The following is a 13,282-nucleotide window of genomic DNA, read 5'->3' as shown; positions in this document are numbered from 1 at the left end:
AATAAGAAACCTGTTCAAGGCCTTGGTACAGAGGATCAATTCTGTCTTCTACTGGTCATCCAGAAATCCCAACTCAAGAGATAACTGTTGTATGGTTTGCCTTCCTAGCAAATAGCAACCAGTATTTAGTACAGTTGAAGCTAAACTTTATACTTGCCAGTCCCAACACCTGAGCTGGGACTAGGGAAATGCTTTAAGTACTTGCAAATGGAGCAGAATGGGCAGTATCTGAGTTTAGAATGCACCGAGTGTTATGGGACTTGAATTAGGATTCCGCACACATTTGGTAACTCAGTGTGGATCTTTCTGCCAGACCCAGTTAGGAGCCCAACACTGTTTATCCAACTGGGCACTACTGCCAGAACACAAGTGTGAGAACCCAGCACACCAGGGACGGGGGTGGGGAGAGATGAGGTGATAGCAATGGGGGAGGCTGCGGTCTCTGCTGCTTCTCGGCCACCTCTCACCTCCATGCAGGCATCTTTCATCTTCCCTGGTGTGGGCCAGCACATGCAGGACTCCTGCATTGGAGAAATGTCATCTCCTCTGTTTAACTCTGACATTTCCACAAACATACTGAGAAGCAATCATGCATGAGGCATACCAGGAAAGGAAACGGGTACCAGCATACGGTGAGGAGATCCAGTTTGTGGAAAGTCATACCTTTTGCATCCTGGCACACCATTCCTCTTATAATTCTGCTGCTCTCAGAAATGACCCAGGGTCATTTCCCCTGTGAGCAGCCCTGCCAAAGCATTTAAGCAGTTAAGCTTAAATGGCTGTGGGCACAAAAAGTCCCACTTTCTGGTATCACAGTCTCTCTCAAGCAGATGCCCAGAACTCCCCCAGTACCCTCCTACTCCAAAGGGACAGGGCTTTATTCCAGCTCATGTCTTCAAGAAGGGCTTGAGCCAGAAGGGCAAAGACACAAGAAAAAGAACTAAACCAAGCCGGTGATAGTTTGGTTTTTACTGTTGTTCTGTTGGGCTGGGTACAGAAATGCCCTCGCCACCACTAGCCACCACTGGCCTCCTGGGAGGAACAGGCAACAAAAGTGGCTCTGGATGGCTCTTAGCTGCTGATTTGGGCTTCAGGGTTTAGAAAAGGAGCACAGTGGGTTCCACTTTCCAATATGAAGTACAAACTCTAATTCATAGTCAGACTTCACCAGGAAGGAGATGGTCAGAGCTGAAGGCACTTTAATTAAGGAGCAAACTCAAGGCCAGGCTTGGTTTTCCTTCTGCTTCCTGATACACCCAGATGGCACTTTTGAAGCAGCGCTGCTGGCAGCTGGGTTAGTGCACTGACGGAGCAGGGTGGGAGGGCCTGCTCACTGGTAGAACTTCTTACTGGGACTGTTGGCGTGGTCAATGAGCAGCTGGCATGGGGTGAACTGTTTTCCATAGGCAGCTTCATACTTCCGGAGCCGGTCCACTATCTTCTGAGCACCATATAGATCCACAAAACGGAAGGGACCTGGACAGAGAAACAGGACTTTATTGAAAGAGGCAGCAATGAGAGCACCAGGATGAAGGGAGACTTGCCAGCCCGCAGACGAACCTCCGAGACAAGGGGGGAAGCCAAGGCCAAAGACTGCTCCGATGTCTCCCTCTGCAGGTGTGGCCAAGATCCCGTCCTGTAGGCACAGCACTGCTTCATTCACAAATCTTGTCACCACACGGTACTGGATGTCTTCATCAGAGGAGCTGCCAACATGAAGAGACAGTTAGGCAGAGGAACAGGGAGGCAAGCAGAGCTGGGGTTGAGTACGAAGTGTGGGTGGGTGCTGGGAGCCCTGTGGCCAGGCAGGACCAAACCTCTCATTCTGCAGAGAAGTCAGCCTGGGAGGCCCAGGCTTTCCCTTGGAAAAAAGGGGTGTTACTTGTCCTAAGTGATATGAAACTGAGCATCCATGAGGGTCTGGCACAAGGGGATAATCAAGTGCTCACAAGTGATAATCAAGAGCTGGGAGGAAAGCCTGTGCCAGCTTCAGGAGCGTTCTCTCGGTTCAGGTGAGCATAAGGGAAATAGAACAGGGGCCAGGAAGCTTTGGGCTGTCAGAAATGTATGTTTCCTTGCCTTGAGCCACTCAAACTGACTTACACCTCGGGCTTAGCAGGAAGCCTCAGACTTGCAAAAATAGTATCCATGTCAGAATTCAAACTCTTATTCTTCGAGCCCTCCTGATAAATGTAAAAGCCTTTCCCAGATTTGCGACCTAAAAGAAGAAAAGAAGAGGCAGTATCACCACTTGTTCTCCCAGCCCTGGCCACGAGTGCCTGTCTCTGCTACCTGCTGTAAAGCTCCAGTCTTTTCCCTGCATCCAGCTCACCCTGAAATTCTTTCTTTATCAGAAGAGCTGACAGAGAAGGAAGGAAGATCTTGTGATTTCTGGAGCTTGGAAATCTGTATCTGCTTGAAAAGGCTGCTCAGGTGAGCTTTCATGTCCAGATACATAACACCAGGCCCCAGGAGGCAGGGCCTAGCAGAGATTTTGCTATTTCCACAGATGTAGCAGAGGTAGAACAGAAATGCCTCTTGGACCTGGTAGTGGCAAAGACCTAGAAGTCTAGACCTTTTTTTTGGTGGTACTGGGGATTGATGCTCTACCACTGAGCTATATCCTCAACCCTTTTTATTTTGAGACAGGGTCTTGCTAAGCTGCCTGGGCTGGTCTTGAATTTGTAATCCTCCTCCCTCAGCCTCCGAAAGCTGCTGAAATTACAGATGTGCACCACCATATCTGGCTTTCTCTCTGTCTTTTGTCTGTAATTTATAGGCCTAGATGCCCAGGAAATCATTTTTGAAACTCCCTATGACCAGGCTTGAGTGTTTAAGAAACACTCTTCCTTGTGGGCCTTCTGTGATTCTATGTTCTCAAGACCATGCTCAGAACTAATGGTGCCAGTCATGTTTCCTTGTGCCTACTCACCCAGGAAGCCCTTGGACACCATCTGGTTCAGCAGCTCTGGGCTTCCACCTCCAAATCGCTCCCCAAAGGCTTTGCCCAGATCTTCTGCCACATGTTTCGCTACATCCACACCAACTTCATCCGCCAGGGTAGCAGCACCCACAGGAAAGCCAAAGCCTGTGGTCAGGGAATCCAGCTTCTTAGGGTCAACTCCTTCCTGAATAGGAAGTGAAGCAGGGGCCTCAGGGAAAGACCATCTCAGATCCTTCCCCAACACACACAGAAGGACTCCTCTGGCTAGCCCCAGGCATAGCCTTGTGCAAAATTTCTCTGGGTTTTACCTGGCTATGCCCAGGACTGGCACTCCATGCAGGGAAGCACAGGTGGAAAGTGTGCAACTTCTTGATCTATAGCACTTGAAGGAAGTTTAGAGATGAACAAACTATCTACTTCCTTCCATGTTTGCAATTCTGAATCTCAATACTAAGAAGATGCAATAGGTGACAAGGCTGAGAGCACCATGACTGTAAAATACATCAGTATTGCCAAGGAGCAGTGCTGCAGAGTGCTGAAATTCCTGTTTGGGCAAGTGTCTAAGGGAGCAGAGTTCAAACTCTGCCCATTTACTGTGGCCTACATGACTTCCACTCCTGCACAGAGACGGTGGGTACAAAAGGGCCTCTCGAAGAAGCAGCAGGAGTTAGCGTACTCAGAGGAGCCTTGTACCTCCTGTTGACATCTTCAGTTTGGAGACCTGAGTGAAGGAGTGGAAGAGGCCTCAAATGCTCCACAAAGTAATACCCACCTGGAGGATTCGTATGACTTCAGACATCATGGGTGCAAGACACCTGGTGGTGTAGAAGCCAGGTCCATCCTGCAAGGGAAAGAAGGTGAACTCATTGTCTGCTTTTGACTGGAACTACTCATGTCCAAGAAGTCTTGCTTTCCTAGCTGTGATTTCAAAGTTTAAGGGAATTTAAAATCTCAATGAGAGTCCTTAATATTAAATTGCAAAGAAAGTTATTCTGGGATAGTCTGGCACAACGAATTGTTTCATGGTCACCTTCAAGGCCTGGAATGAGTGGGAGGATCCTGTCATATTCCAGAAACAACCAAGGGGACAGCATTATCTGAAACTGCTATATTTGCTCCAGAAAACAGTTATCAAGTCTGGAGGTATAGGGAGTCCTTTTAGAACTTTCAAATGTGTTGTAAAATCCCAGCTCCTCACCTTGACCACAATGATGACCTTCCCTTGCTTGAGACCAACTGCTACAGCAGAAGCAGTTGTGTCCTTGGATGTTTTCTCTGTTGTGATGATCTCTAGTAGCTGCATCTTGTCCACAGGAGAAAAGTAGTGCATACCAATCACCTGGCAAAAACAGCCAAAGTCAACAGATCTACAAATGCTGAGGAGGGAACCTGACACCTTCATTTTTTGTTAGAAAAATAATGGAGGGAAAGGTGAATGTGATAAGGAATACTGCTGACAGTTAAGTCATGTAGTTCCATGGATTTCTGATGAGAGGTACAGTATGTTTAAGGTGAGCTAACCAGAATCCTCCTCTTCCATTTGTTTCTAAGGATATTTGTGTCTACCAACAATCAGTGCCAAAGTCACAGCTAAAGGCCAAACTAGATTTACTGGGGAAGAATGGATGAAGATTCCACTTATAGTAATGATGATGCTGGTTTAGGTGAGAGGTCCACATTTTATGGGGAAGGGACAGGCAGAAGCATTGGTTAATATGCTGGACTGTCAGAGATGTATTTGCATTTTAGACAGATGAGTCTCACCACTAGGACTCTAAGCTTAAGAAACACTTCTGCACAATCCTATGCACCTGTAGACTCATTAAACCAGTGATTTTCACAGTGTAGTACCCAGATCCACCATCATGAACATCACCTATGAACACCAGAAGTATGGATTCCGAAGTCTAAGCCAGACCTACTGAATTAGAAAACTCTGAGGGTGTGGTCTGGATCTGTGTTTTAATGAATCTTCTCAATGATCCTGATGCATCCTACCATTTTATTTATTTTTGTGGCACTTGGGAGAGAACCCAGGGCCTCATGCATGCTGGGCAGGGACACTCTACTACTCCCCAGCCCTTTCTGTTTTTTATTTTGAGACAGGGTTGCTCAGGCTGGCCCTGAGCTTGCAATTCTCCTGCCTCAATCTTCTGAGTAGCTGGAATGACAAGTGTATGCCACCATACCCAGTCTTATGCTGACATTTAAAACCATCTCAGAAAGCTAACAATTTGATGGGCTTCAAAACAAAACTGTGCAAGAAGTCTAATTCATTAATTTACAGTTCTGCTTTCTCCCTCCAACTATTAGTTACAACTAATAATACCTACTATTTTAATCCATTTATCATTTATTTCTAACATTTAATCCATTATAACTCTGTGAACTTGTCAAGTTTTCTAGATGAGGAAAAAAGGCATCATGAGGTTCAAATCAGTAGCTCAGGGTCAGTTAGTAAATAGCAGAGAGGGATGCCATCACAGGTCAGCTGTCCCTGAAGTCTGACCACTGATCTTTATCAATTAAATGTTATCTTCACTTATCAATCCAAAAGTTTCTTCTATACTCTGAACTGTTCTTTTACTTTGGTCTAAAATACTTAGGTGTTTCTGCACCAGCCTTTTCATGTCCTGGGCAGAAGGTCTAATCAAAGCCATGGGTAGACACAGGCCACCTTACCCCTATCAACCTATTCTAAACAATTACTAGACTGCTCTGTAGCCAAATAGATATTTTATTCTTATTTTAGGGCCTATCCTTCAATGTCTAATTAGAGGATAAAGGATGGTTTGAAAACCAATACCAATTAGGATGCAAATATCCAATGTACATATATTTAGTTGTACTTCACTTATTACTGTACCTTACATTGGTCATGGCCTAACTTTCCTATGCCCAATTTTTGGGAATCACTCCTCCACTTCATAATCCACACTGTGATTTCTCTTATTTATATTCTAAGCCTTTCATCAGTGAGTCTGAAGCAGTAAAACATTTCAGGGTTTTTCTCTGTTCAGAGATTACCTTCTCAGGTCTTTTGCTGACAGCAGCAATTTCATTGATTGGGAGAGCAGATGTGTTACTGGCAAAGATACAGTGATCTGGAATCACCTGCAAGGGAAAAGCATTTAAGAATGTGTCACATAGGCCTGGAGATGACAGAGTCTGTAGCAAAGCTAAGAAGGGTCATGTGGGCCAGGCCCACCCTCTCACCATAAGGCTCAGACAACAAACAACACTCACCCAGACATTTCAGATCACCCAAGCTTTTGTTTTGGGGAATGTGTTGACCTTATTCTTTTTCCTGTTCAGTCTAGGTATGGTCTATCATAAGGTCCTGACCTGGAGAGTATATCTCAGCAGTTGAATAAATAAGATGTCTTAGATGCAGGCTGCTGGTAGCTCACTGGCACAGCACTTGTTTTGCATGTGTAAGGCTCTGGGTTCAATCCCTAGCATCTCAAAAGAAAAGAAAAATCCTTAGATACTAACAAGATGGCCTTAAATCAAATTTCATTTATTTGAAGACTCAGCATGGATTCAACACCTCTTCTTATTGGGATCTGTCCTCAAGTCTGAAAGCTTATGACACCCTCCAATCCTGCTTTACCTTTAAAAAAATGAGACATACATGCATGCCTAGCTCATTTTTTTATAGTGTATTAATAAAAAGTGGTATATCACTACAATTATATCCACAGTACATGAACACTGTGGACTTTATTAGCCTGGAGGATAATCTCTAACACAGCATTCTGTCTCTGATCCAAACTTATTCTTTTTTTAAATATTATTTTAGTTGTAAATGGACTCAATTCTTTATTTTATTTGTTTATTTTTATGTGGTGCTGAGGATTGAACCAGGGCCTTATATGTGCAAGGCAAGTGCTCTACTGCTAGCCACAGCCCCATCCTCCAACTTATTCTTGTTTTAATTAAAATGCTTGGGTGAAAAACATGGAAGATGCACCTGTTAAATTTGCACAAGTCTGGGATAGGCAGGATCCAAATATCAGAGATGAGAATTAAGGCTGCAGATAGGTTAACATACCAAAAAGATAGTATAAAATAAGATCAATTATGACAGAGATAAAGATAAAGTATTTCATTAAGATTGAAAAAACGAAAAGAAAAAGAAAGAACTCTATAGGCACACGAGGGAAAAGACCTGGGTTGGCAGTAAACCTGTGATAAAGATCCCATGATTTTAGTTAATTGAAAGTGGAATGAGACTTGACAGTATGGCATGACTAAGTGAGCAGTCTCAAAATGTGTCATTAGTATCAAGTACTGGTGGAAAAATCCTCTAGGAAAGAGCAAACTAATGTCTCCAAAATGGCTGGCAACAGTCTCAATTTGTAGTGTAATGGTTACCACTCTTGCCTCACACAAAAATGGCTGACAATTCTTCCTCTCCTGGGACATGCTTAGCTGTGGTCCTGCTCATGCCCAGATTACTGCCATCTCTTTTTTTCTAGGCTCTTTCTTGATACCACCACCAAGGACTCCTATTACTCATGTCATCCTGTCTCAGAGCATTTGGGAGGAGGACCAGAGTAGCATTTCCATGAACACGCATTTGACTCCTGCCTGGAGTCCTTTGCTGCCTAGAAGAAATTTGGTTATCACTTGCAGCCAACCAAAATCTCAAAACATCTGGCTATATAATTCCATCAAGTTATTTGTATTTTGAGTGATTATCTCTCCTCATAAATAAAGCCAATGAACCCTGTGTTTAGGTTAATAAGCTATTTAATTTTCTTCCCTATGATTTAGATCTGACCTTTCTACCATGGAGAGTTCCTGAGCTCACACAAAAACTATGTTTAGGAGCTGGGGTTATGCTCAGTGGTGGAGTGCTTGCCTAGCACATGCGAGGCACTGGTTTTGATCCTCAAATCACATAAAAATAAATAAAGTTGTTAGTCCATCTACTGCTAAAAACATTTTTTAAAAAACCAATAAAAAAAAAACCCCTTATGTTTGGAAACAAATAGTGCTGTATAGAGAACCACGAGTTTCCCACTAGTTCTTTAAAAATCCCTCAGTTTCCCCCACTCATTCCACTAGGATCCAAATGTGTCAAGCCTCTTACTTACTGCTTCTACTTCCTTTAGTACTTTGTGCTTAACATTGAGGTCCTCAAAAACAGCTTCAATCACCATGTCGACCTTTTCAAAACCCTGGTAATCAAGTTGTCCAATCAAGTTGCTGAAGATGGAATCCCTTTCAAATGATGTTAGAGATTTCTTCTTCACTTTGTCATTTAATCTAGACAAAAAGAAAGGAGAGTGGCATTTATTGAGTGTCCACGGGCTACAGTGTCACTGTATGTTTTTTACAGCTCTATGAAGGAGTTATTTTATTACCCCCATCTTGAGGGGTAATAGCTCAAAGAAGCTCGGAGCTTCTTTTATGGCTAGTTAAGATAAGGTAGCTTTCAAAAACCAGCTGACCCCCAAGTGCATATACTTTCAATACAAAATAACCTCTAAATGCCCAACTTACATTAACTGTATCCCTCATAAAACAGTTCAATTTGCCAGGAGGAGTAAATAACTCAAATATGAGAATGGCAGAACAGAAGAGCAACCGTTCTAATTCTCTAACTAAACCACCTGGTTGTCACACTGGTTGTCATCACTCACGGTGTTCTCTACCTGTAATCTTCTAGAGGAAGCCTTAGGTGGTTCTCTTCAATCCCCTTCTTGCTCAGCACCTAGTAGCTCACTGCATTTATCACATAAAACATTAACTCAAGGTTTCTCCCTTTCCAAAGGCAGCTACAAAGGATTCCTGCTACTCAGTGTATTTTATTGCCAATGAAAACAGACTCTTTTAGATTTAATCTAACCACACATTCAGAATAAATAACCTAGAGCTTTCCTCTACTGAAGTATAAAGCTAAATTCCATTCACCAATTTCTGTAACCAACAGAAAAACAAAGCCACAGATAAGTTAAAAGAAATATCAAATTAAGATCTTGAAAGTATGGGCTCAAACCTCTTGGTTTCGTTTCGTTTCTTTCTTCCTTTTTATCACTAAGCCACATCCCCAGCCCTTACTGCCAATAAATTGGGAGGGGACAGGAATGATGTCCCAAGTCACTTGCATGGTGAGTGAGCCTTGTCAGAACTGAGGTTTCTGAGATGAAAAGTAAAGCTAGGATGGCTGTACCCAGACAGGTCACAGAAAGAAGCTATCATAGAGCAACAATTTCTCTTTTTGGTGACTGTATTAAATGCTGTGTGGGGATGCTTGTTTACAAGTTTCAGAGAAATGCTGCTATTTCTCTAGCATACACCATTTTTTTTGTGTGTGTGTGGGGGGTCAGAATCTTTTATTACAATTCCTTTTTATCTTACAATAAACTCCCAACATTACTAAACCTGTCAGGTCCTAGCATTAGGGTAGCAGCGTATGAACTCCTGTACAAACGTTAATGTGCTTCAGCTACATAAATCCATTTAAGAAACAAAAAAAGCTCCCTCTGCTAAAAGTCACTAGCAGGACGGTCTAAGTGCAGCCAGCTTGTCCATCATGCTTGAGCAGCACACAGTGCTGAGACCAACCCCAGGTTGGCCGAACTGCTGCTGCATATCCCCTCAGCAAAACTGGCGGTACGTGTGTGGGGTGAGTGGGCAGGTAGGGAGGGGGAGAATAAGCCACCCTTGTCAATTCAGAGTAAGACGGAGGCACAGTCTGCAAAGCCTCAGCTGTTATGGACTCAGCAGGAAATGGCTTCGCCTTGTCATGACAGTCAAGAAAGACAAGGCCCAAGAGTCTCAACTGGCCTGGCCTTTACCTGCAGTTACTGCACATTCCCTCACACCCCAGCCTCAGCCCTCTCAACAGAGATACTGTCCTGCTGGTTTAGGAAGCCATCACACAACAGCAACTACATGCAAACTGCAGTAAAACCCACAGGCCTGAGGATTTCTAGTCTGACACCAAAGCATAAGATAAACGGCATTTAAAAATACCAACTAACCAAGAAAACAAAACAAACAAAATATCTACTGGAAAAGGTTTTCCCTTCGGCACTCAAAGACTACAGATTCCAGCGATGTTAAAGTTCATGCTACCTTGAAGTGCAAGAAGGAATTAGTGTTTCTAAAAATCAAAGAAAATGTAACTTAACTATGGAGTATCACCGTGTTCAGGGCAAAGGAATCTCTGATGGCAAACCATACCCTCAAACCAAGATACCAAAAACCCCGTAAAACATTTTTACTCCTGGCAAAAGCAGAGAGCAGCCTTACCCTTTGAACACTTGTTGCTGTCCCCGTCCCAGTCCAGCTACTGTAGTGTCTTTAAGAAGGGTCTTCAGCCCCTTGTCCACGGAGACTTGGGCGATGCCAGCTCCCATAAGCCCTGCACCAAGAATACCTAAATGCCTGAAAGCAAAGGATGAAATGATTCTGGGAAAGAACTCTTACTTGTTTCAGTAAAAGTGGGAGGTTGCCCAAGTTATCATCCAATAAACTAACTCAAGCAGGCAACTATGAGGTGCTTTAAATAATTTTTATCTATACAAATACAGTTTTAATAAATAATTGATTTTTAAAGTGAAATGCAAACATTTTTTGGGTCTAAAAGAACAGGTCTTCCCAGAACTATACTAATTCCCAATAGTGCCTGAAGATCATGGAAAATGACACCACCCCTCCTAAGTCTAAAACGAACATGGATATTTTAGTTTTCTGAACAAAGGCCAACTGGCAGTGACATGTCTGAAGACTAACTATTTTTTACTTGTTAAGCAGTGATTTGTTAGTGATTTTACCATTTTCCAGCCGTCTTTCATTTCTCCTGATATCTGGGCCTCTCTTGCCCCTCACCTGGATGAGTTTCGAAGATCTCAAAACTCAGCTAAAAGTCACTAGCTGATCCAGGTCCTCCCCTCTCCGGTGCCTCTACAGGTGCACATCCCTACCTTTTCACCCCTGATTCCTCTTGAACTTGTTAGGACCACTTGATTTATTCCAGTGTATTCTGCAGTGGCTTCATGTATAAGCTCACTGTTTCCTCAAATAAATTCTAAGCTTTCTGAAGACCAGAAATCATATGTGATTATTTTTAGTTCTCCATAGTTCTGGAACAATATGCCATATTACCACAATAAATAACTTAAAAAAATTAAAGAAATACTTCCTTCATTAAAGAACCCTAGATTTATAGTTCTGTAGATGTAAATTAGAGGTGAAATGAGGGGTAAAGTTTCATTCCTAACCATTCTGGTTATAATGTTAGAAAGTTATACTGGAGGGCTGAGGCCGTAGCTCAGTTGGCAGAGCACTTGCCTAGCATGTGTGAGGCCCTGGGTTTGATCCTTAGCACCACATAAAAATAAACAAATAAAGGCATGCTGCCCATCTATGACTGAAAAAAAAAATCATACTCAAGTCTGAAAAGGAAGACTAACTTCAAATCCAGGAAGCATCTCCTAAAATTTCGAAATTTATCTACTATCTTTTTCTTCAGTTCTTTCTCAAATTAGGTCAACTCTTAGATCATCCTGGTTTTTCTATCCGTTTAATTTTGAGTTTTTGAATTTTTGATTCAAGGTGATTTCTGTCTTAACTACAAGTGCTTATTTAAGGATATTTAATTCAAGTTTGGGAATTTTCTGGTATAATGTTTTTCTTCATTGTGATTGGGAGGGTAATGTTCATAAGCTTAAGTGCTTTGATTTTCACTCATTTTCTATTTTTTCCTTACATTAGCTTTAATGGATGATGCCTCTCTTTTTATATAATTCGTACAAAATACATAATGTACCTAAATATAACAATAAGAGTAATATGCAGACAAGAATAGCAGTGTGAAGTGGCATGCTAGGTTTTTTATATTACCAAGTGTATTATAAAGTGCCTGTCTGCCTTTCCTTCTCTCTCTTTCTCTACTGAGGACTGAACCCAGTGGCCACAACCCACTGACTACATCCCTAGCCCTTTCTATTTTGAGACAAGGTCTTGTTAAGTTGCCAGAGCTGGCCTTGAACTTCCGATCTGCTTACCAAGTAACTGGGATTACAGGTGTGTGCCACTGCGCCTGGCTGGAAGTACAGTTTCTTTAATTGACAACATTGTGTACGTGGAGGGATGGGGGTGAAGATATTAGGTAGGGTCAATTCTTAACATTTTTGTTTCGTCCTTCCTTTCTTTCTTGTCACAATAAAGTCCCCCTCTTAGAGCTTAGCAATACTCAAAGAACAAATAAAATAATAATAATAACAAAAAAAGAGAAGGTCAAAACTTTTTATATAATTTTAAAAATTGTTGCGGATGAACACTAAATTCAGTCCAATCTTTGACTATCACTTGAACCTTCTGGGAGTGCTGTAAGACTTTACCACGTACTTATATTGTGTTTGTACAATATAATAAACACTGAGCTCCCATTAAAAAAAAAAAGAAGTTAGCAATACTCTCTGCCTTCTGTTTATGCTGTACATGAGGAATAGGGCTTGTTTTCCTCATTAATCTGTTTGATCTTTAGAGAATGTGTGAAAATGTGTATTGTTTTTTCTTTTTTCTTTCTTTGGTACTAGGGATTGAACTCAGGGGCACTTGAGCACTGACCAGATCCCCAGCCCTATTTTGTATTTTATTTAGAGACAGGGTCCCACTGAGTTGCTTAGTGCCTTGCTTTTACTGAGGCTGGTTTTGAACTTATAATCCTCCTGCTTCAATCTTCCAAGCCACTGGGACTATAGGCATGAGCCACCGTGTCCGGTTGAAAAGGTGTATTTTTAAGTGGCCATCATTATTCTACTGCAACATAAGAGTAATTTGCCAGACCATTAAATAAAAGGTACTGTTACTCTTAGGTAACAAACATAATTGATCTGATACCAATCAGTAAGTGTGCTGGAGAAGGATTTTTTTTTTAATTTTTTTTTAAAGAGAGAGTGAGAGAGAGAAAGAGAGAGAGAGAGAATTTTAATATTTATTTTTTAGTTATTGTCGGACACAACATCTTTGTTTGTATGTGGTGCTGAGAATCGAACCCGGGCCGCACGCATGCCAGGTGAGCGCGCTACCGCTTGAGCCACATCCCCAGCCCCTGGAGAAGGATTTTAAGGTTGTATTTCAGATATTATTTGGAAATCAACCCTCCTGGCTAGAATCTTATCTGTCTCACCCAGCTTCTTTTCTACTTTATCTTTTAATTTAGGTGTTATCTCATTAAAGGTGAGCTGAAGAAGAAGGAAGGAACTTTAGTTGCTTCTCTTCGATCCCTCATTGAAATTCAGCTAGAACAGGATTTTCAAGATCAGTACTGCTACTGTTTTGGGTTAAGTAAGTCATGCGGTAGAGGCCATTCTGTGC

General features: G+C 42.2%; 1 protein-coding gene across 1 annotated transcript in view; it reads right to left on the bottom strand.

Annotated features, from left to right (window-relative positions):
• Positions 1-949: 949 nt before the first annotated feature.
• Positions 950-13,282, bottom strand: part of HADHA (hydroxyacyl-CoA dehydrogenase trifunctional multienzyme complex subunit alpha) — a 41,833-nt gene continuing 29,500 nt past the window's right edge. The window contains exons 12-20 of the mRNA XM_081264667.1: positions 10,211-10,345; positions 8,047-8,218; positions 5,972-6,058; positions 4,143-4,283; positions 3,717-3,785; positions 2,933-3,128; positions 2,104-2,218; positions 1,561-1,706; positions 950-1,476 (exon numbers count right to left, since the gene is read on the bottom strand). Coding sequence (XP_081120793.1) covers positions 1,331-1,476; positions 1,561-1,706; positions 2,104-2,218; positions 2,933-3,128; positions 3,717-3,785; positions 4,143-4,283; positions 5,972-6,058; positions 8,047-8,218; positions 10,211-10,345 — 1,207 coding nt within the window. The 3' untranslated portion in view covers positions 950-1,330. The remainder of the gene's footprint in view (positions 1,477-1,560; positions 1,707-2,103; positions 2,219-2,932; positions 3,129-3,716; positions 3,786-4,142; positions 4,284-5,971; positions 6,059-8,046; positions 8,219-10,210; positions 10,346-13,282) is intronic.

Source organism: Spermophilus citellus, assembly GCF_964194105.1.
Source record: "Spermophilus citellus genome assembly, chromosome: 13".
Classification (NCBI taxonomy): domain Eukaryota; kingdom Metazoa; phylum Chordata; class Mammalia; order Rodentia; family Sciuridae; genus Spermophilus; species Spermophilus citellus.
This window is presented reverse-complemented; position numbering and strand designations above follow the sequence as displayed.